The sequence below is a fragment of the Puma concolor genome, chromosome E2 (genome assembly GCF_028749965.1).
Source record: "Puma concolor isolate L17-30 chromosome E2, mPumCon1.1.hap2, whole genome shotgun sequence".
NCBI lineage: Eukaryota > Metazoa > Chordata > Mammalia > Carnivora > Felidae > Puma > Puma concolor.
This window is the reverse complement of record NC_141681.1, coordinates 14,227,379-14,253,647: the sequence shown is the minus strand read 5'-3', so window position 1 is coordinate 14,253,647 and position 26,269 is coordinate 14,227,379. Positions and strand designations below refer to the sequence as shown.

Here is a 26,269-nt window from a genome sequence, read left to right as displayed (position 1 = left end):
GTTGTTTCCTTGGGTTGTCGGTACCTCCCATATGCAACCTTCATCTTGTATATGACAGCCAGCTTTTCCCTTCCCTGGCTTGTTTCCACAGTAACAGCGGCTTGCTCTAGATGTCTTCCATAGACATCTAATGATGACCCAGCATGGCACTGGAGGCGGGCCTGGGCCTGAATGACAGAGCCTGCTCGTTAGGTGCCGAGTACTGTTTAGGTTTGGGGTAAAATCAGCCAACCTGACCTAATGAGCTTCGAATACCAGATTCTCTGAAGTTATTCTGATGTAACATAGCTACATGGGTTTATTCTACCGAGGCACAAGGGACATGTTTTCATTTTTGAGAGGCCATTTCCATAATTAAAATAATGGCATTTTGAAAATGGACTTAGCCAGGACTGGAGAGGATGCACTTAATTTTTCATTGTGTTAAGCATTTATTTAACCATTTTTCCCCCTTTCTTCAGTATCTTCCTGTATCTTGATATTGAACTTTTGCTTATAATTCATTTGTTCACTCATTCATTCATTCCAAGAGTCATTCAGAAAGCATCCAGTAAGTGACTCTTATGCCCCGGACGACGTACGAGGCATTGGGGATATAACAGTGAATGAGACGTTGTCCCTGGCCTGAGGCTATTGGGGAATCACAAGGAACATGTGTTAATGCCAGGCTCTGAGGAAGGACAGAGGTAGGGATGAGAGCTCAGAAGAATCCAAGAAGGCTGCGCTGAGAAGCACAGTTAAATGTCTCAGATGGGGCAACAGGGAAACATTCTAAGTAACAGGAACAGCATATTTATATCAGTTAGGATTCGTGGATTCTATTCCGTTGCAAGTGACAGGAAACATGACCCTCAACAAAAATGAAAAGGAAAAGACATTCACTGGGTCCTACAACTCAAAAGTCCAGACTCACTCTGGCTTCTGGCCCAGCTTAAAGCTCCATCTCTTACCTTTGCTTTCATGTGTTAAAGCCAAGTTTTTGGGTCAGCTTTTCTCCCATGGTTCCCACATGGCTGCCAGCTCTCCTGGGGCCACATCCTCGCAGATCTGAGCTCTGGGAAAGGAACATTAGCCTTTGTACATGAACTGTCTTGAGATTCACTGTGATCAGACCAGCTCAGTCGCATTTCCTGTCCCCTCCCCAAGTCAGTCACTCAATGGAGGGTGAAGCACTGATCAGCATTAGCCTGGCCACATGCCCCACACCAAGGGCTGCCGTGGTGACCTCAGCGCCCCATGGACTGAATGGGGTGGGAGGGGGCAGATCTCCAAACAAAAACTGACATATGAGAGAATGAATGCTGGAGAGGCAAATGACACGCATCTACCAGTGTCCACAGAGGCCCCATCAGCGTGGCCACAGCACAGGCTTCACTGGTGAGGGAGAAGCCAGGGAGAATTCTTGGATGCAGGTTGGCAGTCATGTGTGAGAGGCCTGGTGCTGGGATAAGGAGTTTAGACTCTTGGAAACAGCAGGAAGATTTGTAATCAAGAGGCAAAAAAGTCTGCCTTTTTTTTTTTTTCCAGGAAGATAACTCTTAGCCTCATTCAACATGGCTACCCAATCCCTCCTTCCGAAACCCTTGCCTTTCTTCCTTTGAATACCACTGTATTCTCCTGCTTTCCTGCTTATCCCCTCGACCTTTCCCTCCTTCTCAGCCCTGGGACAGCAGCAGGTGCACTGAGTGTGTGTAGGTTGCAGGGCTCCATCCTGGACCCCTGCTCTCCGTGCAGTGGCAGTTAGTGCCAGCACCTGAGGCTTCCAACCGTCTCCGCCTAGACCCTCTGCTGAGTCCCGAGGGCATCTCATTCTTCATCTCTTGGATGTTTCCCATGTGACTTGTGTCCAACGTGTCCCATGCCAAACTCAGGCTCTCCACCTGCCCCTTCCCTGCCTTTCCTCCAGGGACCCCCACCCCTGTGAATGACATCACTGTCCTGAGAGGAATCCAGATTCCTTCCTCTCCCTGACCTCACCCATCAAAGCCATCACCAAGTTCTACCTATTCTGCCTTCTATAACCCCCTCATTCCCATTCCATGATGATTATCCTAGTTCAGGTCACCATCCTCTCTTGCCTGGACCATTTTGATGTCCCTAACTGGACTCTATCATCCAGCCAGTAGCCAAGTGATGAACATGTCACTGCTCTGGTTTTCAGCCTTCAACAGCACCCATGCTTCTTAGGATGAAGTACGGAATACTTACTGTGTTCAGCAAGGCTCAGCATGGGCTTTCCCCGTGTTCCTCCCCAGTTTCTTCTCACTTCACTCTGCCCTCACCACACTGGCCCCTTTCCTGTCCAGGCCCATTCCTGTCTGAGCACACAGTCTCTGCTGGAAGCTCCTTCCACGCCTCACTTCACCAGCCCCTGCTCCCTTGTCAAGTCTCAGCTCCAGGTTCTTCCCTGGGAAGCCCTCTTGAGACCCTTGCCTACATGACCTCCCCTGGCATAGGCCCTGGTAGCCCATCTCCTTCATGACACATCACACTTGTCATTATGGCTCAGTGTCCAATTTCCTAGCTGGCTCTTAAACCCTTGAGGCCAGGGAGCACATCTGTCCTGTTACCTCTGGATCCCAGAGCCCATAGCACAGAGTAGGCAGCACAGAGTAGGTCCTCAAAGGATGTTTTCTAATTTGTAACTGCTCCCTGCTGGGTATTTGTGGTGAGGGAGAATCATTTCATAACTGATTAAAGATTCTTTTCTGTCAGCTTCTTGGCACCTGTCAAATGAAAAGGTTCAAGGTATAAATGTCACCTTGGATAGCAAAAAAAAAAAACCCAAAAAACACTCCACTTGCCCTTCAGATGGGCTTTCTCTGCAGACCCTCAGGAAAACATAAGACATTCAGTGGCTAAAGGTCACTTTTATCAGATATACCAACACTAACCTTTCTTTTCCAATTAGAATTCTCCTAAGCCTTACCATTAGTAAAAGAAACAAAGGATAAAAGAGGCTTTTCTTTTTCTTCTATTAGGGCAGCATGTGAGGACACCCAGACACTTTCAATATCCCTGCCTGTCACAACACACACATCAGCCATGTGAGCACACACGTGTATACACACATGTGTGTGTGCGCGTGACTTTGCAGGCAATTCTGACTGGGCCATCTAAAGCATCTCTCTTGTTTGAGCTTATTTTTTTTCCAAGTTGGCCCTTGTGTCACATATAAGAACAAAGAAAGAAGTAAAATGGACAAGTATGCTAAAAAAAAGCACTCCCTAAGAGGAAAGCCAGTCATTGTCTCAGAAGCCAGCTCATCCATGGGAGTTCAGATGCGTGACTGGGTTCGAGACTGACTTTGGTAGATGACAGTCTAGGCTGTACACATGGCATGAGGAAGCCACCAGCACTACCGGAATGTGCCCTTTCTTGGGTCTGTCTCTTCGACATGACTGCTCAGCTGGTCGAGAATGTGATGCTTCATGACCTCTGTGTGAAAGGGGCACACAGGGCAGCCCGCACCTGAAGCGGCCCTTACCCTCTAAGAGGCCAGAGGGTGAGCCTGGTGGATACTAGCCCAGCCGGTACCTCTGCCCAGGCTCAGGGCCGCAAAGCTGAGGCGATGCTGGGACTTACAGCACGTGGCCAAGTGGTCTCCAAGGACAGCTTTGCCTTTTTGTTTCCAAATCTTATTATAGATAAATTGAATACAGGGGCCTAAGGGAGCCCAGCCCTGCAACAAAGGAGCACGTGTTGATCTCACATTGATTTTTCTGTGATGAGCGTCAGTTGTCCAACATTGTGATTGGAAGACAAGGGTGGAAGGACTGAAGGGAAGGTAGGGGAAGCCTCATTTCTGGATGCTTCCATTTGTCTCTTCATCATTCTTTAATTTCTTTTGCCTCAAAAATGGAACTTTTTTTAGATGTTTATTTTTGAGAGGGGTGGGAAGGGGCAGAGAGAGAGGGATCTGAAGCGGGCTCTGTGCTGACCCAAGCCCCATGCGGGGCTCGAGCTCACCAACCGCGAGATCATGACCTAAGCCTAAGTCAGACGCTCAACCGACTGAGCCACCAGGCTCATTGGAACTTTTTTTTTTCTAAGACATGATATGTTAGTGGTAGTTGAGGTCCTGGGCTGTGGTGTCGAACATGGCTGGTTAGAATCCGGGCTCAGTCCTCCTGGCCACAGGATCCTGTGCTCTGGTTTATGAATAAATGCAGGTAACATGGACACCTAAAAGAGCTGTCATGAGGATTAAATGAGATGTGTCTATAAAGTGCATGTCTCTGAGATAAAAAGGAAAATATGAAACTAGTGACTGTTTTTGGGTTTTCAGAGGGTTCCTTTGTCTCTTGCATTCCCTCATACCAAGTGCTGCTAAGTGAAACACTCCCTGGGACGCTAAAGTCTTGGCGCTATTGGTCCCTCAGACACCAGGTGAAGGTGCTTTCTGACAAGAGGCAGAAAATCCTTTCCTACGCCAGGCTGCATCCACCAAGGCTGAAGCTGGATGGCTCGGCACAACTCCTTGTCCTCCCCGCCCCTCCTCCCTACAGCCAGGTTCTTCAGTTTTCTTTAGAAAGGAAACCGGCTTTATTGATTGCATGGAGACAGGCCCTGGGTATCCTTGCATCCAGCTGTCCCAAGCGGCTCAGTGTGCTGGCCAAGAGCCTGGCAGCCTGGCCAAGAGGACTCTGAGGCAGCCTCCCGCTCAGCTGCCTGCCCCATGTGACCTTGGACTCGCCTACCTGCAGAGCTCTCGGTATGGTCCCTGTCATGTAATACATGCTCAGAGAATGCCAGGCTCTTACAGACATTCCTTTATGGAGGAAACTGAGAAGCCTAATGTTAATGTTCATTAATTAAATGTTAATACCAGGCCATGTCGGAGAGAAGCATCCCAGAGGTGGCTCTGAGACATTTTCTCCCGAAATTGGTCTGAAGCCTGAAGTCTGAGGGTGGCAGGTGCCTCTCGCTGGCCTAAGCATTGGTCCCTTCTGTAAATCTCCCTCTCTGTTCCCCACTGGCCCCGCAGGCCTCAGGAGGCTTTAAGTTCCTGCACTCACACATTTTTTTCTTTTTGCACCTCCCAGAGGAGTTTGGATAAGAGATAAAACCAAGCAAGCATGGAACCCTGGCACTAGAGGAAACGCAACTCTGGTGACAGAGAACAAGTCCCAGAGTGGGAACAGAAGCAGTGGGCACAAATGGCCTTGGGCACAATGGCGAGTCAGGCTCTAAGCCCCTCCAGGTCCCTGTCTTCCTTAACTCTCTCCTGTGTGTGTCTGAGCTAAAATGACGATTTCACAACCCAAAGAATGAATCCAGTGGGAATGAGGGCCATCCCCCTCCCCCGTATTAGGTTTCTTATTACGTGACAAATCACCGTAAACTGGGTGGCTTAAAACAACGGGAATTTATTCTCTTCCAGTTCTGGAGGTCCAGAGTCTGAATGCATTTCACTGGGCCTAAGTCAAGTGTGGACAGGGCCACACGCTCCCTCTACTCCCTCCAGAGGCTCTAGGGAAAATATAGGAAAGTCCCCATTCTTGCCTTTCTCAGCTTCTGGAGCTGCATTCCTGGCATGCCTTGGCTCCTGGCCCCTTCCTCCTTCCTCAAAGCCCACAGCATAGTGTCCTCCCACCTCTCTCTCCACTGAGATGGCCACATCCCCCTCTCCATTCTCTGCAGTAGTATCACTCTCGGCCGCCTTCTTGTAAGGACACTTGTGATCATATCATGGGTCTCACCCAGATGCATCTCCCCCATCACAAGACCTTAACTTACTCACATCTGCAAAGTCCCTTTTACTGTATAAGGAAACGTTCCCAGGCTGTGGGGCTTCAAACAGGGACATGTGGAGGATGCCCATCAGTCAACCAAGTTCTCATGCTCTCTTCACTCTCTGCCAGGCCAGATTGGCTTTTTTAAAAGGTAAAATGGATTTTCAATACTGATGACTTTATAATACCATAAGGAGGTTTTGGTTCTAGTTTATAGCAAACATGACTCAAACTAACATATAAAAAAATAGAACGCACTGGCTCATGTAACAGAAAGTGTCTAGGTGTGGGTTTCAGGCACAGCTCGACCCAAGGTCAGGCAGTGTCAGCTGTGCCTCGTACCTCCCCCACTGTCTCTTCGCTCTGTCCTCTGCTGTGTCGGCTCCATTCTCAGGCAGGTTCTGCACACACTGTTGCAAGATGACTTAGAAGCTCCAGCAGCTCCAGCTTTCATATGCCAGGTTCAAGTCCGGAGGAAAAAGGTAGAGGCTTTTCTCTGAATAAGCCCTGGCAAATGTTTGGCTACAGCTCACTGGCTCTGGTTGGTTCCCGTGTCCGTCCCTCCACTAAGGCCTGGGGAACCCAGTGCTGCCCCTGGACTAGGCTGAAAGTTAGAGATAGACTAATTGCCAGAGGGAAATGTAAGGCACCTGAGCAGAGAAAGGGAGCCTGGATCTCCGGTAGCACAGAGCAAAGATGCCCAGCACAATGGTAAGAACAGTGTGTTTCTATTACAAATCCCAAGCCAAAGACATGAGCATCTAATTATGAAATAGGCACCAGCTGCTTGGAAAGCTGTTTGAGGGACCTTACCAGTGCCCCAGGGACATGATAAGCTGATAGGACCCTCAGACATTGGAAAACAACTCATGATGAGACCTTTGCACCCATTCCCAGCACCACCACCCTGTCACCATGGAGCGCAGGGCACCAGCTTCATGGGCACCTTCACATTTTCTCGTTCTGCAGCATTGATTTTTCACATGAAATATAATGTCCGCATCTTTGAAATGTTAGGATTAGACCACCAATACGGTGAACAAATCCACATCTTTACTATGAGAAAAACCGCTTTCAACAGCTTCCCAGAGCAAAATATGTCTGAAATAGGAATTACCTCCTGTAGACAATGGCATAAGGCCATATCTCCAATAAAGAGATAATATTAGGAGCATGAGAGAAAGATTCTGTAATTTTGACCATAAAAATAACCATAATTGTGTGCTTATCATGTGCCAGGCACAATTCTAACCCCATTATGTCTCTTAGCTCATGTCCTACAACAATCCTGTTAAGTATTAACATCTCCCCTTGAAACTGAGCCCACGCAACGGATCCAACCTGCCACGTGTGTGCTGACGGCAAAGCCCCTGCCTTAACCACTACCTTCTGCTGACATATGAAAGCGCACTCTTCTCTATATTTTATTACTGTATATCCATCTTTCATTTAAATGAGCCTTTTGTGAATACTCCATCCAAACATTGTGCTAGGTACTGTGGGTTCTGCGGACATAAATGAGACCCTTCCCTGTCCCTACAAATTGATAAACCAGTGGTGATGGCAGGTGGTCGTGGTCGTGGTTTAGTATTTGTCCAATTCATTCTTGCATGCTCTCATCCCCACTCACCATCCAAGACTCTGAAGGGACATATGTGGGAAAACACGTGTGCTGAGAAGTGGAGAGGCATCTTGTGGGACCGAGCCACCTCCCGGCGCTTCAGAAGCGAGGGCTCCAAACTCAGCGGGTTCTTCCTTCTCGTACTTCACAGTTCGCAACCAGAGAATCATTGCAGAACCTCACTTTAAAACCTTTTGCTTAGACTTTTTAACTGTTTGAAGGATACCATTTTGGCCTTTAAGAATCAGGTTGGCCCGAGCAAGAAGTAACAACAGAGCTTGACAGCAGTCAAGTTGGAGTAGCCGTTGGGTTTGCTTCTGGAGAAAGAATGGAAAGGAGAAACTGACGAGTGAGACCCAGAAAATCAGCTAAATGTATAAGGGTGCTGTCCCAAGGACTGTGGTAACCTGAGAACTGCTGTGGTCAGTAGCCAGGTGGGAGGTATTTTAGAGGAGGACCGAATGGGACTTGCTGAGGGGCTGGATATGAGGGGGAAGAGAAGGGTATATCAAGGTCAGTGCCTGAATTTTCAGTTCAAGGAACTAGATAAGTGATAGTGCTGGTGGGTGAGAAGAGAAACAGTCCAGATTTGCTGGTAGAAGGAGAAAGAGGGTCTGGGTCCGGACAAGATTACAATAAAGCTCCGTGAAAATTTGCCTTCCCGCCCTCCCTCCCTGGCCATAAAGCAAGAATCAATGTAGAAAATTAATTGGGCTCCTTCAGCACAACCTGGTGAGTAGCAGGTGCTGCGTGACACCAGGTCAACAACAGAAATAGTTTCCAGTAAACAGGACCTGAGGGATGGATTTTTTTTTAAGTAACAGATTTGTGAATCTCTGTCATAGAAACTTAGCTCCTTACAATGCATTACGGCTGGCCCTTAGCCGCCTCTGTTCATTTAAGAACTTCTGGCAGGACTAGGGGATGGCAAACAGGAAGATGGAAATCTGAGTTCTTCTTGGTCCAATGACAACATGTAAGAAGTTTGGTGGATATGCGGTTTTGTCTTCCTCAGTCTACTCTTCTCACTTTGCAGATGAGGTGCTGGGGATATCAGGATAATGTGCTTTCCCATGTCAGCATTCTTTGATTCTAGGAGGACCAAGAAGGGGACGTTGAAGAGTAGGCAAAATTAGAGGACTCAGCAAGGAAGGCTGAGAAAGAAGAAAGTGGCCACCTAAACCAAGAAAAGGGAATTTGTTTTTAAATGGCAGGGAAACAGTTCCACTTGCAGGAATAGGATGAGCTAAAATGCCTGATATATATATTTTTTTTTAATTTCGAGGTATGAATGAGCTAACAGAAATTCCTACAGGTAAAGTTCCAAGGAACATTGAATGTTCATGTTAGTTTCCTATAATGTACTAGTTTGCTACTTTACCTCAGACTGGGAGGCTTAAACAACAGAAATTGTTTTTTTTAAGTTCTGGAAGCTAGAATCCTGAGATCAAAGGGTTGAAAGGGTTAGTTCCTTCTATGGAGTATGAGGGAAGAATCTGTTCTAGGCCTTCTTCTTGGCTTGGAGATGACTGTCTTCTCCTTGTGGCTTTTCTTTGTACATGTCTGTGGCCAAATTTCCAAATTTTATAATAATAAAATGCATGTCGCATCACATCCATTATAAATACCACATTCTTAGTAAATTTGAAGCCCTTTGTGAAAGAGAACACTGTGAGGTCGGCCTCTAGCTGACCTGCTTATACTCCGTGCTGATGCCTCTAGAAGCCTCCGGGGCCTCCCTCATCAGTCTTTCCACAGCCCATCCATCTAGAATCTTCTCTCCTGCTATGATGGGCCAGCTAATTTACCTGACCAGGGGGTCAGATTCGCTTCTGGGAATGATGGGAGGACTATGGCCGTCTCTCAAGTCTAGGCTTCCAGAAACAAGTTCCTGCTTTTGTAGTGGACCTGCAAGAGATCAAGGCCAAGCCTTCGAAGGAGACCTTCGAAGAGGGTGGGCCTTTTGCTCTTTTCATATTTAATTTAAAGGTGATCACCATTAAGGATCATATTGTCTCCTTCTGTTTGCAATGGGTCAGTACAGTTTCATGAGATACCATGTCTGTTATCCCATAGAGAAATGAACTGAGCTGTTTTTTCATTTCAATTTTGAGTGTTATGAAACTTTTCAACCTGCTTTTATGTTGTTACAGAAGAACTCTGGCTACCTTATTATAGATTCATTCTTTTTAAGGCATCTTCCCAGTGCCTCCAATACCAGTGGAGGGCATCAGCCACGTTGATATTCAGTGTGAGCTAAGCTGGCTTCTAAAGAAATCAGTGGAAAGCATCAGTGCATATTTGAACCTAACCTGAGTTAGGGTTATGTCTGCTTGGTTCATTTAGTGATCTGATTCTTGAAAAGAGTCTATTTGATTTATCTGTGTTTTCATATTAATTAAAATCCCCCAAAGCTAGCTACAGCTACTGAAGACCAGACATTAAAAGAAATTAACTTGAAAAAACCATCCTGTTTTGAAAGTATTTCTAAAGGACTTTGAAACTGATTGATTACAAGGGAGATTTCACAGCCTATCTACCTGTTCAGCCTTTCGAAGAGTATGTAGCAGTGGGGACACCTTCTGGAGCTTTTATGGAAGTGGCCATTTCTCACAGAAAAGAGCTTCAAGGAGATTCTGGACACATTCCTCCACTACGCACCTTGCAGCAAAACTCTTTGTGGGAAGTCACTTCAAGGCAAGGTCAACTGTGTCTTGCTTCTCCTTACCTTGATTACAATTGGGATGGATCCCTCATCGTCCAAAGGAAGGTTCTAGACAATACATTGTATGTTCTTTATTGTATGTTGTGGGTTCCAGTTACTTTTAAAATGAAAAAGCCTGCAAGTCACTGCCATGGGCACGGCACGGCAGAAGTAACCAAGGAGAAGCCCCTACTGATGAGGTAGAGTGTCCAGCAAAGCTGTTAAGATAGTGTTAGCTCTGGATCCAGGCTAACTGATCTCAGCCACTTACTTGCTTTCTGAGCTTCAGTTTTGTCACCTGAAGACTGAGGACCATCACAACACCTGCTTCATTAAGCTGCCGTGAACATTTAGCTAGGCAGTCCTTATTAAGTGTTTAATATGGTACCTGGTAGAGAGGAAGTGCTGAGTAGTGTTGGCTGCAGTTACTTAATTAGGACATGTTTTAGTCTGTTTGGACTGCTGTAACAAAATAGCAGAGATTGGCCGGCGTACAAGCAGCACACATCCATCTCTCACACTTCCGGAGGCTGAGAAGTCCAGATGATGGCACAGACAGACTTGGTGTCTGGTGAGAACTGCTTCGTGTTTCACAGATGGTGTGTTTTGCCGTGTGCTCACAGGTGGAAAGACCCAGCTAGTTGTCTGGGCTGTCCTTTAGAAGGTCACTAATCCCAGTCATGGGGGCTCAGCCCTCATGACCTGATCACCTCTCAAAGGTCCCTCCTCCTAATACCATCACCTCATGGGTTAGGATCCCAACATATGAAATCTGAAGGGACACAAACATTTGGACCGTAGCAGGGCTCTTGTTTTACCACTACTTTCCCTACCTTCTTGCCACCACCTTTTTAATCAGTGGTTCTCAGCCTTGAAAGCACATTAGAATCATGTTGGAAGCTTTTAAATATCTTGATTCCAAGTAAATCAGAATCTCTGCAGTTGGGGCTCAGGCATCAGTTCTTAGAGTTCCATAGGTGATTCCAATGGACAGCTGCAGGGGAACCACTATTCTAGAAGCTCCAATTGCAAATTCTTTTGATAAAAATATGATTTCACCCCCTGAGTTCTGAGCAACTTGAGTTTCAGCTTCTCAGTTATGTTCCACCAACTTTTCCCTTAGCACAGGTGACAGGTTCGAATCCTTCTGGGACATAATACAGTCAAAGGGCTAAGCCAAGCTGTCTTTCATAATGGGTATGTGTCTGCGGTTTGTTTCCCTTTCTCCTGTGGCAGAACTGGAACGATCTGGCAGGGAATGCACTGAGCCAGCCCCCATCTGTCATTTGCTTCCCAGTGTGGGAGGTTCAGCAAGTGTAAGACCACACAGCCAGGCAATAGATAAGGAAAGGTGCCTGGGACTTTGTGCCCAAAGGGGCTTGCCTACTTTTAAGTCGAGGTAAAGCAGTGATTATAATCTCCATTTAGAAATAGAAAACAGGGGCTGATCTAATCTGGAGCAGGTTTCTGAGGAGTGGAGTAAGAGGAAGGGAGTGAGGGAAGCAGGGAGGGAATTCATCTGAAGTCCAACAAGGAAAGTGTTTGCCACCAGCCCCAGCACAAGAGCAGCTCACCTGCGCTGGACATTTACCATGACCTAGGCTCCCTGCTGGGTCTGTTCCATGTATTAAGCCTCAATCAGATGAGGAGGGCTCTATCACTAACACAATACCCAGGTCACATAGTGTGTGAATGGGGAAGCCAGAGTTCAAACCCAGGCCGTCTGACCCCTTGGCCTTGAACCGAACCATTGTGCACTCTGCAAGTCTTGCTGTTGGAGCATTTGTCTCTGACTCTGATCCACTGGCCTCTGAGTCCCTTGAAGCAAGATTTGGCTTTCTTATCTTTGGAATCATAGAATGCTGCAGTGGTCTCCCTAGAAACAGAGCCTGAGATGGTGATTCTTGGGCAGGTGATTTATTGATGGAGTTCTCTGTGGGGGGAAAACTGTAAGAGAGTAAGAAAAATGAGATAGAGCAAGGGGGGAAATGAGGAGATCTGTCTGAGCCCATGGGGAGCTCTAGAGTATTAATTGCCTGAGAGTTTGTCCCACTCAGAGTCCTCATCTAGCCATCCTGGCTTGCTGTTCACACACTATGGGAGGGAGGGCACCACCTCCTGGGGAGCTCAGGGCAGGGGAGGCAACTGACAAGGAGCCAGCTGGAGAAAGATGCAACCAACACCCACAGCAGCCATTGAGGGGTGCGTCATCCTGGTGAAGGAGATCTAAACAGTGTGTGCCAACAGCAACTGCTACGGTCGATAATTTAAATAAATAAAACAGCATAAGAGCCAAACAAAACACACCTTTTTCCCCCAGCCAGTGGTGGTTTTCACCCTTTGTATGGACACTCCCGGATTCCAGGTCCAGCAAATCATTGATTTAGAAGTCATTGTATGTCTACTATGAGGCTGTCCTCACCCCCCAGAGACCTCACGGCAGCAGGTGGCCAGCATACACCATTCCATCTCCAAATATCATCTGAACCAAGCACAAAATCTTAACCGAAACACAAGCATGTTGGGGTGTGGCGGTGGGTTATTATGATGCAGCCCTACTTCCAGGAAAGGGAGAACAGCAAATAAGCCTGGTGGACTTTTTAAATTTGCAACGCAAAAAAAAAAACAAAACTGTATTGATCCTAACTCACCCAGGAGTGGAAAATAAAACATGAGAGGGGAGTTGCTGAGCCCAAACCAGTGTGGCTGATGGACGGTGTGTGGCATTCATGTGATCTGTCACAGCTAAAGGCAGGGTTTCTCTCCTGGGTCCTCCAGCGATTCTGATATGGGTAGCTCTGGAACCGGAGCAGTATTGCTTTTCCTTATTTGCTACATATTCTCTTTTAAAAATAACTGATTCTAATCCTGTTTGGGTCAGCATAATGGGAAAGCCATCATCTGTTCCTGAGGCTAAAATGAAATCTGATCGAAAAATAAAACTGCCAACATTCTATTTCAATTGTTTGGAACAGGTTTTTTTTTTTTTTAATGATAAATTAAAGCTTTCATTATGACAGAGGTTTCACTGTCCCCTGTGGCTGAGTCTGTTAGCAGTGGGGCTTCCTTCCCAGTATCCTTTGTTTCCAGAGACCTCTCACTTCCACTTGTCCAGGTATCATTATCACCCGAGGTGTTGTTTTTCCTCAGGTCTACAGACACACTGCCACTTTGAATTTTTCCTTTACAGATATTCCCATATGCTTTTTTTTTTTTTTCTGTTCAGCACAACATCCCAGGGGTGTGCAAATGTTGGATGAGAGAGTGCTATTGTGTGGGGCAACTCTGGCAGAGTCTCCCCAGGCATCTCTGCTGACCTGGGGTGATTTAATGAGTGCCTTGAATCATCCTCTGCTGATCCGCACTGTTCCTAGCTGGTGCGGCTGAGTGATAGCCTCATATTAATTATCAGCTCCAGTCCTTAGCCAAATTGTTGCCATTGCTACCCACCATGGGTCTGAAAGCTGGCTGCATATTGGAATCACCTGGTAAGGCTGTGAAAAACCTAATTCCTGGGCCCTCTCTGAGTCCTGACAAATCAGAATTTACCCAAGAATGGGGTTCAGGAACCTTTATTTTAATGTGCTTCCCAGCACCCAGCCCAACATGGGTCCTCAGCCCAGAATGATGTGGTTTCAATCTAAGGTAATGTCATCCGGAGACATCTGTCCTGGAATAAGCCAAATGGAGGCTGATGCAAGAAACTGACTCTTAAAAACTGAGAACAAACTGAGGGTTGATGGGAGGTGGGAGGGAGGGGAGGGTGGGTGATAGGTATTGAGGAGGGCACCTGTTGGGATGAGCACTGGGTGTTGTCTGGAAACCAATTTGACAATAAATTTCATATTAAAAAAAAAAAAAAAAGAAAGTGAAAAGAGCTTTTGCACTCTTCTCCCAAGATCTTAGGGAATGGGAACCGCGGTGGGGGGGGGGGGGGGGTGGAGGTGGAGGTGCGGTGTAAACTCTGACTGCCCCGTGGTTGGTTTTTCTTTTCTTTTCTTTTCTTTTCTTTTCTTTTTTTTTTTTTTTGTAATGCAAGTGCCTGACTTAAGTTTTGCTTGCCGAAGCATCCGTGTCAAAGAGGCACTTTGCCAGCCATACAACTAGATAAGGAGCCGGACCACCTGGCGCACTGACATTCCTTCGATGTAGAAATCTTGGTTGATTTCAATAACTGACCATTTGGGCCACTTGTCTCTTCTCTTCCCTGCACTTTAAATTCCTACTCTTATGTTTTAAGTTCACCGGTACAGAGTGAGCCTAAGAAATCCTAGCTCTCCACCCTCCACCCCAATAAAAGCAAAACCTAGGCCCACACTGTCTTTCTATCCACGATGTCCCCGTGTGGCCCCAGGTGTGCTGTGTAGTTTTCAGTTCCTGTAACTAATAACCTTTTATTTCTCAAAGTTTCCTGATGGTTGCTGCTGAAGGGCATCTTCCAATCATAATAAGAACTACAAGGGCTGGTCCCACCACAACACTGGTTATTGATAGGCTGAGAGTAGCACAAAACACACAAAATAGTCCAGTTACCTGTGTGCTGTTTACCTGTTCTCACGCAACCATCCATGCGTGCATCCATCTATCCATCTGTCCATTCAGTCAGACACATATTGAGCTCATGCTCTATGTAGAAGACCCTCAGCAACGAGGGCTATGAAGAAGGAACCTCTTGGTCCCGCCCTCCAAGTGCTCACAGTTCTATAGTGAGGTGTCAGCCCAGTGTTTTCCCAAGGGGAAATTGAACTGCTCTCTCTTCTTAAAAAGAGCAGTCAGGGCTCAGCTCAGAGCCCTCACCAGGTGAGAAAATAATGTGATTTTTCTAAACATGGTGGATAAAACTGGGTTTTAATTTATAGCAATGATACATGATTTTCCCTTAAAATAAGCCTATTAGTCAACGTCATGCTTGAATGGTTCAAACTTAAAATTTAAAAGACTGAATGCCGAGTGTGCATGAGGTTGTGGGCCTTCTTGAGCTCTCACCTTCACTGTGAAGATAGTGTTAAATGGAGTAAAACCACTTCGGAAGACTGTGTGGCAGTATCCTATAATTTTAAACATACATGTACCATATAACCAAGCGGTTCTTTTCCCAGGAATTGGCTCAGGAGGAATGAAAACATACATCTATGTAAAAACTTGTACACAAATATTCTTAGCAACCGTATTCATAATATTAAAAGCTGGAAACAGCCGCATTGCCCACCAACAAGATGGATAAACACATTAGTCATCCATACTATGGAATACTGCTCAGTTATTAAAAAAAATATATATATCAGACTACTTAGTGCTCCTTAAAATGACATAAATGAATCTAAAAACATTATGCTGAGCAAAAGAAGTTAGACTCAAGAGTATATATTTATGATTCCATTTGTAAGAAACTGTAGACGTATCTAATCCATGGTAACATAAGGCAAAGGAATGTTTGTCTGGTACCCTAGTCCTGGCTCTGCTTTCTGTTTGGTTACCTGGACCCAGGATCCCTGGTCATTCATTCACGCATTCATAACCATGCCTGAGTACCTACTGCAGGCCAGGCACTGTATTAGATGCCATATTAGGTACAGGTCCTCAGGGAGCTCATGGTCTAGCAGGGACAGGAAAAATAAGTGTGAAGTGGAAGCCCAGGGGCTGTAGGCACTCAGAGGAGAGTCACTGGACCCAGACTGGGAGACGATGGTGAGGAAACTTTTTAGGAGAAAGTGAAACCTAAGATTTGAACAAGGTAAGTCTAAGGGGTGGTGTAAGGCAGGTCCTTCTAGGCCCGCCTGTCTAGGATTTATTTGGAGCTTAGCCATAGAAACTGAGAGCCCACTGAGCACCGATTTGCAAAAGCTGATGTGTGCCTCCGTCCACCCTGCTTTTGTAGGTTTGTGCCACAGCCAAGGAAGCCCACCAGTGCCCCCCTGTCCCAGGTGGAATCCATCCCAGTGACCTCAGCTTCTGCCAGCTCTCCAGCAATGCCAGTAACAGAGTCCCCTGAGATGGAGCTAAATGGTTTTGTTAAGTAAGTGCAAATGCAAGGCTAGAATGGATTTTTTAAAATAACATTTTTTTTTCTCTACCCTGACTTACATTCTCAAGCCCATCCCTTATTTATTCATCCAGCAGCTCACTGGTCAACAGTTTAGTGAGTGACTTCTGTGTGTGAGTCCCTGGACTGTGCAGGTGGAATAGAGTTGAAAAGCATCTCTACTTTCAGGAGGTCATAGCCTCCTGATTCCTGGAGGACTAAGCCCTTCCTATCACATAACCTTCTCCATCTGTCCAGAGTCGGCAGCCAGGGTCAGGTCAAGGGTAGCAAGCAGAAAAGGATATGGCAGTTCGCCAAACAGTGTATCCTCACGACAAAGTGCTCCAGTAAATAATAAACCGTAACATTGAGCACTGGAGACACAGAAAATTGTCTGAAGCATTGCTAGAGCTTCCCAGAACTTTTTGTAATTTGGACATGGGCTTGGTAGGCCAGGAAAGAAGGGTTGGAGTCTGTGGAAAATTGACTAGCCTGATGCCCTATACTCCATGTTTGGGGACAGGGAGTAACAGAGCACTGACCAGCTGATCTCGTGAAAAAAGCATGCTTTGAGTGAGAACCCCACTTATCCTTTGGGGTACAGTAGAGGGAGAGAGGAAGATGGAGTGATGCTGTAGCTGAAGGCTATGTCGGGATGGTTGCCAAATGAGTGATTCTCCACATTTTGTTCAACTCCCCAGGACTATCCTCATGGATGAAGATGTCAGGCCTGAAGAAGGACAATACAAAAAAGCACAAGCACCCATCATGATCATCTCCGATGTACGGTTTTCTCTCCATGGGATGGGTTAGCAAGCCGAGGGTCCTTCCTGTAAAACAAAAACAGAGCCAGGAGCAGTGACAAGTGCAAGGCTGGGGATTGGGTGGGATGAGGCTGTGGAACTTTATCCACATCACTTCCCAACCAAACACCCATAGAGCTAACACCCCAGTGAGAGCCAGACATCTCAGCACATAGATTTTTCTCTATAATGAAGAAGCCAGTTACCTCTAAACCTTGGCATTCTTCCCAGCCCCCAGATAGAGGCTACAAAAGGAGAAAGATTTCTCTCCGTAATTCCATAGTAAAAACAAAGGGGAAATCAAGGGAGTTTAAAAATGCATACCCTTAAATTCTCCTTCTAGAAGGATGGCCTAAGGAAATCATTGGAGATAAAAAAATTTATGTACAAAGATGTTTGTCACAACACTTTAGAAATAGAATAAAAATTGGAAAAATAAATTACTGTATATCCATGACCATATACAGTCTTTTAAAATACAGTTTGACTCAGTAGTGGCAGAGCAGGGGGTAAGCAAGCATTTTTATATTTTGTAGGTAGGGTTATGAATTGACATCGCCTCTGTGGCATATAATTTGGGGACTATATCAGAATTTAATGCACATTTCCACTGCTAGGATACTATTCTCCAGATCTGCCTTTACATGTGCATAGACATGGAACTCTCCTTGGACACTGCAGCTTTGTTGGTAAAAGCAAGAAAAATTGGAAACAACTTGACTCCACCAATAGGAGACTGACTTGTGTTTGCACAAGGCAATACTATAAAATCTTTTCTTAAAAAATGAGGAAGTTCTCTAACACTGACTTAAAGCAATCTCTGGTATATTAAGTAAAAAAATGTTCTATATTTTTAATTTTATTTTAATCCAGTGTAGCTAATATACAGTATTATATTAGTTTTGGCTCTACAATATAGTGTTTCAACAAGTCTGAATATTACTTAGGGCTCATCACAGTAAGTGCACTCTTAATCCCTACGCCCTGTTTCACCCATATCCCCACCCACCTCTCCTCTGGTAACCATGTTTGTCCTCTGTACTTAAGAGTCTGGTTTTGGTTTGTCTCTTCTTTTAATTTGTTCATTTGCTTTGTTTCTTAAATTCCACGTATGAGTGAGATCATATGGTATTTGTCATCCTCTGACTTATCTCACTTAGCATTATACTCTCTAGGTCCATTCATGTTGTTGCAAATGGCAAGATTTCATTCTTTTTTATGGCTGAATATTCTATTGTATGTATATACCACCTCTTCTTTACCCATTCATCTATCGGTGGACACTTGGGCTGCTTCCATAATTTGGCTATTGTAAATAATGCTGCAATAAAAATATGAGGTGCGTATATCCTTTCAAATTAGTGTTTTCATATTCTTTGGGTAAATACCCAGTAGTGAAATCACTAGATTATATGGTAATTCTATTTTTAATTTTTTGAGGAACCTCCACACTGTTTTCCACAGTGTCTGCACAATTTTGCATTCCTAACAACAGTGTATGAAGGTTCCTTTTTCTCCACATCCTCGCCAACACTTGTGGCTGATTATGTTTTTTATTTTAGCCATTCTGACAGGTGTGAGAGGATACCCCATTGTGGTTTTGATCTGCATAATTGATGTTGAGCATCTTTTTGTGTATCTGTCGGCTACATGTTCTATTTTTTAAAAGTATTTAGATAATGCTTGTGAAGAATATTTATGGAAATGCAGCACTCCTATAAACTGACAGATCAGAATACAAGTACATACCCTTATATAAACACATTGTACACACACACACACGTGTGTGTATAGTATAAGTAATTTTTTTGTATTTCTCTCTTTGAAGTTTTCTATATTTTCCAATTTTTTTAGAATATATGTATGTATATAAAATACCTTTAAATGTTAATTTTCTTTTTCTATTTTCAAAGAGGTTTGTCATAGAAGAGTCAAGAATACAGAAAACTGAAAGCAAAAATCCTTACAATGCCACCATTTATGAAAAAGAGCCACTGAGGGGTGCCTGGGTGGCTCAGTTGGTAAAGTGTCTGACTTCAGCTCAGGTCATGATCTCACAGTTCATGAGTTGCCCCGTGTTGGGCTCTGTACTGACAGCTCAGAGCCTGGAACCTGCTTTGGATTCTGTGTCTCCCTCTCTCTCTGACCCTCCCCCACTTGTGCTCGCTTGCTCTCTCTCTCTCTCTCTCTCTCAAAAATTAATAAACATTAAAAAATTTTTTTTTAATTTAAAAAAAATAAGAAAAAGAGCCACTGAAATTTTAGCAAACAACCTCCCAGTAACTCTATTTGCATACACAAATCTCTGAATGAATTTACACACGCTTATACCTTCAGGTGTGATACATGGGCATATGTCATTTTACATAAATGGAACTGCTTTTTCACTCAATAATATGTTGCGCATATGATTCCTGATCCCTAAATATACATATACTGCATCATCCTCCATGGACAGAGGACCCACACACACTCCATTTATTTATTTATGTATTTATTTTGATACAGACAGAGACAGAGTGCGTGGGGGGAGGGGCAGAGAGAGAGAGGGAGAGAGAGAAAATCCCAAGCAGGCTTCGCACCACCAGCATGGAGCCCAACGCAGGGCTTGAACTCACAAAACCACGAGACTATGACCTGAGCCGAAATCAAGAGTCAGACGCTTAATCAACTAAGCAACCCAGGCGCTCCCCACACATACTCCATTTAAAATAATCCCCCAAAGGGGCGCCTGGGTGGCGCAGTCGGTTAAGCTGCCGACTTCAGCCAGGTCACGATCTGGCGGTCCGGGAGTTCGAGCCCTGCGTCAGGCTCTGGGCTGATGGCTCGGAGCCTGGAGCCTGTTTCCGATTCTGTGTCTCCCTCTCTCTCTGCCCCTCCCCCGTTCATGCTCTGTCTCTCTCTGTCCCAAAAATAAATAAACGTTGAAAAAAAATTTAAATAAAATAAAATAATCCCCTATTGTTAAGTTTCTCAGGATCCACATAAGAGTGAAAACATGTGGATCCTGAGAAATTTAACAGAAGACCATGGGGGAGAGGAAGAAAAAAAAAAAAAAAAGGTTAGGGAGGGAGCCAAAACATAAGAGACTCTTAAAAACTGAGAACAAACTGAGGGTTGATGGAGGGGTGGGAGGGTGGGGAGGGTGGGTGATGGGTATTGAGGAAGGCACCTGTTGGGATGAGCACTGGGTGTTGTATGGAAACCAATTTGACAACAAATTTCATATTAAAAATAAATAAATAAATAAATAACCTTTAAAAAATAAAAAATAAAACTTTAACAAAAAGATAAAGTAAAATAAAATAATCCCCTATTGATAGGCATTTAGTTTGCTTCCAAAGTTTTGCTACTGTAAGTAATGCTGCAGGAAACATCCTTGTACATATATTTTGGGCATTTGCCCAGTTCTCTCCATAAGAAAAAAAATGTACTATTTTTTAAGGTATAGACAACATACATCAGTTTTCTGTCACTGGTGGGGAGGAGCACATTGATGAACCATTGTGAATGCTTACTAGCTTTTCCTCATGCCTCTGATTTCTAGGGATTAAGTTTTAACTCTGCTGAAACTGAAAGAATAAACCCAAACCAGAGCCAGGTGGAGTTTCGGGAACCCCCATGGAGCTTTGAACAGGAAGAAATGCTTCCCATTGGGGTAGAAGAAGTAAGTAACACCTCATGGGCCCTAAAGTCAGATGATACTAACTCTTCTCACTGAGCACCTGCCCCAAGTTAGAAATCTAAATCCTGCCGGGCCAGTCTTCCCCCCACATTACCATCAGGTATGTCCAGGGTTCTGGGCTAGGCACCTTTCATGGAGTCAAACAAGTTAAAGTCAGGAATTAATCTGTAAGCTGACTGCAGTTTAACCTACCCTCTGCAGGCCCTTCATCCTGATTGATGCTCTCCTACAGAATGACTTTCTCTGCAGGTGTTTGATATCCTGCCCCTATATGGAGTGCTGAAGCCGCATAGTAGCCACCAGATATCGTTCACCTTCTACGGACACTGTGACATCATTGCACAGGCTAAAGCCCTGTGTGAAGTAGAAGGAGGGCCCACCTATGAGATCATGCTGAGGGGAGAGGCATCCCTGGTCAACTACTCCTTTGACACCAAGGATATTAACTATGGATTACAGGTATTGCCGACCACAGGGAGATTTCCTGGTTTTGCCTTAAACATCGCACATAGTCCTGTGCTCTAACCTGTCCTAGAGCCCCGGATCATCATCGTCTCAGCACTACCCCTAACCTTGATCCCTGATCCACTTCCCTAACCCTAATCATCCCACTGCCAACTGTTTGCCAGACTTTTTCACTTGCTTTTCTGTCTCCTGAAATTCAGCATGTTAGACACTAAAACTTGCATCTTCCATCTCAATCCAGAAGCCCATACCAACCTCTCCGTTTCTTCAATAGTGCTACCACCTTCTCTGTCCCTTGAGTTTACAGTCTCTAAGCATTTTCCACTACACGCTTCCCTTTGCCTCCCCATATCCTGCAAGCATCCAGGTTAGCTAATTCATCAAGCAGGATCCCTCTGTGTTGGTTTTCCCTTCCCATGGCCACTGCAGTTGTCACACCACGGGGGTTCATCAAGCCATTACTAAGATATTACAGCAATTCTTCTCAAACCATAATGTGCATACAAATCACCTGAGAATCTTTTTCCAGTGCAGATTCTGATTCAGTAGGTCCTGGGTGGAGCCTCAGAATCTGAGTTTCTCCCAAGCTCCCAGGTGATGTCAAGGACTCCATGGAAGCAAGGGGTTACACCGCATTCAGGGCTTTGGCCACTAACCTATCTAAACAGCATTGCTGCATAGATTTTCCCCAAATTGCATTTTCATCCTATCAACCCTCAACAATTAGCCCCAGCAGCATTTAGGAAGCAACTTAGTATTGAGAAAAGAGCATGGTTTTGCTGTCAGAAAAACTGGGATGGTATCCCAGTTTTACTTCCTACTGACTCTGTAGCATATCACCTGACATCTCCAAGCCTCAGTACCCCTCATCTATCAGCTAGGAATGGGGTAGCAGTACCTAGCTCACCAGGTGCTTGTGGTTATTAAAGTGCAGGGTCAGTACTGTGCATGGGTCAGAGAAGGCCTCCAATCATGAGTCCCTTTCTCTGTCATCCATTGGATCAGAACCAAGCTCCTCCACCTGGGTGAGGGGATCCTAAGCCCCTCTATTAACTTAACTGATGTCCCTTACACATTAAATTTGGTTTCGCTTAGTTTCTCACTGTAGGCCATTCATCCCTTTGTGGCCAAACTGGTTTACCCACTGACCCTAATACATCCCAGTCCTTCTTGCCTCAATACTTCCTTTTATATAATCCCTCTCATCCTCCACTCTGCCAACCCCAAATCTACCCATACTGTAAGATTCAATTCAGCTCTATCCTTTAGTTATCTTTTTCTTACCTTGCATTCTCTTGGCATTTAAATATATTCTTTGCCATAATATAATGCACATTCTTATTTTTGATTTGGAATAATTATTGATTCCATGTCTGTACATCTTCTTTTCCCAATTAGATTTTGTGTTATGTGCTCGGAACCGTATCTCTACCAAATTTTAATGGAAGTCAGACTCCTGTTGTATAGCTACTGCATGGATAATTATCGAATTGTGTGCGTGCATGTGTGTTTACAGGTTAAAAATTGTGCCTAAAAGCAAATTCACCCAACACCTTTTGAGACTTTGTCCACTGAGTTGACCAAATACAATTCCCTTTCATTCCTTATCTCCAGGGTCTTCTGTTTTGGGTCAGCTCAGAGTGTATTCTTTGAAGCAGCCAGTCCTCGCCCTGTCTTATCCTAAGAACCCCTGAAGTGGCCTTATTTTGTGGTTATTGGGCCTGCTGTTCAGCTGCTGAATTGTGTCAGTAAAATCTCAGGAAAAAGAACATGTCTTGCCTACTACTCCCATGTCTCTCCATATGAATGCAAAAATTTTAATTCTAGACTCAAATCTTATCCAAAAAATAAACAAATAAGCATTGGCATAGGAAAGCTTAATTTTGAGATCCTCTGTCATGAGTTCTTTGTGGTGAAGAAACTGAGGTGCAGAGAGTTAGAACACTCCACACACGGCTCTACTAACTTAAACTAGTTGCTAGAAGAGCTAACAAAGAGCCAGGTTTCTGGCGTCCAGTGCTCCTCCAGCTCCAGAGGGCACATTTTGATGCTACTGAAATGTGGATTGGATTGGCCAGTGTCTACACCAGGAAAGATGGAATCTGTGTGTGTGAAGTGTGTTTGTCCACCCGCCTTTCCCAGGATGATAGCAGCATCCCAAAGGGTAGCTGATAGCTGTCACTCTTCTTCTCCTCTCAAGCTGTTTGACCACGTCACAGAGAATGAAATCACGCTGAAGAACACTGGGAAAGTTGGCTTTGAGTTCAAGGTTCTGACTGACCCCCTGTCTTCGCCAGACAACCTTCTGCCTGGAGTGCCCCTAATCGTGCCCATCTCAGTAAGTGGCCATGTGACAGTGGTAGGAGGGACCCAAGTTCAAACCTGCAAGCTATAGCCCTATGGTACATGATATTACACTAAACATTCATTGTCAGGATTATGGGTGTGATTTTTTTAACTAAAAATAATTATCATAAACCTAATAATGATAATAATAATAATAAATCCAAGCACTTTACTCATTTATTAATCAAGTATTAATTGAATCCTGCATTAGCCAGGCACCATACAGGTACCAGGGGCTCCAGTGTGAACAAGACAATATAGCCCCATGGACTTTTTTTCACAATTATAAGAATGGTTTATTTCCACTTCTGTCATCACACTTCCCTTCTAAGTCCTTGAAGCCAAGGGCCTCTTCTCCACTTGCTTTTATTGATCCCTTTTTAAAATACAGTTTTATTACACATGTATGTATCCTTAAACAAAGTGCTTTTAGTTTATTAATTTACGAAAACTTTTAAGCACCTACTATGACCAGGCATTTTTCTAGCACTGAGGATAGCATAGCATAGTAAACAAAACAAATATACTTGATCCCAAAACTTGGAAAGTTTGTTTTATGGGATTTCATTTTATCTTGAGTTTTATGAAAATGGCATCAGTAATGTAATTTTGTGCATTTTGTTTTTTTCATCCAGTATCGTGTTTCTAAGAATAGTGCACATTGTCACATGTAGCTATAGTTCATTTATTTTCATTATCAAATAATATCCCTTCTATAACTATATTGAAAGCAATTTTTCTTTTTCCTGTCAAAGCATTTGGGATTTTTTCTCACTAAAATTTTGCTGTTAGAAACAATCCTGCTACAAATATTCTTGTACCTGCCTCCTGATGTACAAATGGAAGCATTTTTCTTAGGGAATTTTCCTAGGAGTGAAATTTCTGGGTCATGGACTATGCAGATGTTCAATTTGATAAGACAGCGCTAAAACTTTTTTCACAGTGTTTTTTTCCCCGTTGGTATTCCCAACAGATGTAAACATACTCTCACTGAAATTTAGTAAATTTTGTCAATAAGTGTTTTAAAAATTTTTTATTATAATCCTAGTTTCATTTCCCTGGTCACTTATGAGGATTAGCACCTTTTACTGCATTTATTTGCCATTCATATTTCCTCTTTTTATGAAATGCCTGTTCACATACCCTACCTATTTTTTATTGGTTACTTGTCATTTTCTCATAGCTTCATAAGATGAATCTTGGGTGAGGGGTGTGAATAGAAAATAATCAGCATAAGAGGCCAGTGGGACTCTCTAGTCCATTAAATCTCCAGAAGCAGGAGTCCATTGTAAATATTAACATTCTGGTCTTTCTGCTATGTAGGGTTTTATCAGTGCACATAAAGAGCAGGTGTTGAAGGTTTACTACTTACCTGGAGTACCTGAGATCTTTCAAAGGAGTTTCCAGATACAGATTGCCCACCTGGACCCAGAAAACATCACTCTGCGTGGTGAGGGAATCTTTCCCCGAATCAGCCTCGATCTCCCCAGGAAACTTCAAGGTATTACTACCTACTATAGTATTTTTCCACTGGGGAACAAAAGGTACATTTTAGCTTTGCTTATTTGAAGGCTGATTGGTACTCAAATGATTTGTTTGGTACTCACTAAGTTCCTGTGTCATTCCTCATTTCGTAAAAAAAAAAAAAAAAAAAAAAAAAAAAAAAAATACAAACAAATTCAAGTTGAAATTGATTTGGTGACCTGTATTTAATGAGACAGGATGTGGTCTATAGAAGTCCCAAATTAAGACCCCTGGCCAATTTTGCCATCACTGAATTACATATAGAGAGATCAGAAAGTTGCACTTCCAGAGGCCTTTTCCTCCAGCACACATTTCTTCCAGCTATAATCTCTCCCTGAATTGTCCCTACCCGTGGCACACTTACAGATGACCGCTGAGAGGCAAAGGCTGATCACTCCAGGGAGTAGCATTTGCAAAATATAAACTGTACACAAAGGCAACCAAGGTTCTGACCCCTTCCTTATTTTTGCATTACACAGTTTGGGGGCTAATTCAGACTTTTATTAGTTGTCTGCGCACATACTTAGCCAAGGTTTTTCTGGTAATATCTGGTCCCTGGAGCAGAAGACTTCTATCTTGGCAAATCCCAAAGCTCAGCTGAGCAGCTCTCTTGGCCATGGACTCTCTGGCTCTTTCTTCCTGACATGGGATATAGAACAGAGGGTTAAGACAAAGGTCTCACTCTTCTTTGTAACTCCTTTGAGCTCCTTGAAATCTGCATTCCACAGACAGCTTCAGACTAAGCCTTCATACTGAGCCTTTCCTCCACCCCTGATCCCCAAAGTCACTGGCTCACCTACTGATGATAATTCTTTACATCCTAATTGCTCCCTGAAACTACAACACAAATATTAGTAAATCTAACACCATGTTACACTCTACCATCTAGGGTTCCAACCAGCCAGAAGTTAGTCCAGCTCTCAAAGTCTTTGCCACTTGGTTGAAAACCAGGGGCCCTGCTGGCAGTAGATATGTTTGGCCAGCAGAGGGCTTTCGAAGAATTGAGATCTGAATACTGTTAGTTCTGAATACTATCCGTTGGGTCTCCCGTGCTCCCGTTCATCACAAGTACAGTGCTTCCTATGGCTCCATAGTAGGCACTTTATTTCTCTGCCTACCTCGTCCTTCTAGCATTCGAATTTGCACTGGCTTACTGGTGAATATGAGTGTCTGAAATCTTTCCCCTGATTGCCTGCATCCCTGATTTAGGGGACCGGAGCTTGTTTAGTTACAGTTAGAGTTGCAGATATAGTCCTTTTGCTTACTGAGATTTAACAAACATGCGAAGTCACTTAAAGGATGACCAGCCATGTGGGTGTGTCCAGCACAGAGGGGGCTCCCAGGTCATGCAGCATTCAGTACTA

At 44.3% G+C, this 26,269-nt stretch overlaps 1 protein-coding gene across 7 annotated transcripts in view; it reads left to right on the top strand.

The window, feature by feature from the left end:
* Positions 1-26,269, top strand: part of HYDIN (HYDIN axonemal central pair apparatus protein) — a 442,685-nt gene that overhangs the window by 289,070 nt on the left and 127,346 nt on the right. For all 7 annotated transcript variants that reach the window (XM_086688949.1, XM_086688948.1, XM_086688951.1 and 4 more), the window contains 6 exons: positions 15,939-16,076; positions 16,784-16,865; positions 20,433-20,552; positions 20,820-21,029; positions 23,236-23,373; positions 24,705-24,882. In XM_086688949.1, coding sequence (XP_086545075.1) covers positions 15,939-16,076; positions 16,784-16,865; positions 20,433-20,552; positions 20,820-21,029; positions 23,236-23,373; positions 24,705-24,882 — 866 coding nt within the window. The remainder of the gene's footprint in view (positions 1-15,938; positions 16,077-16,783; positions 16,866-20,432; positions 20,553-20,819; positions 21,030-23,235; positions 23,374-24,704; positions 24,883-26,269) is intronic.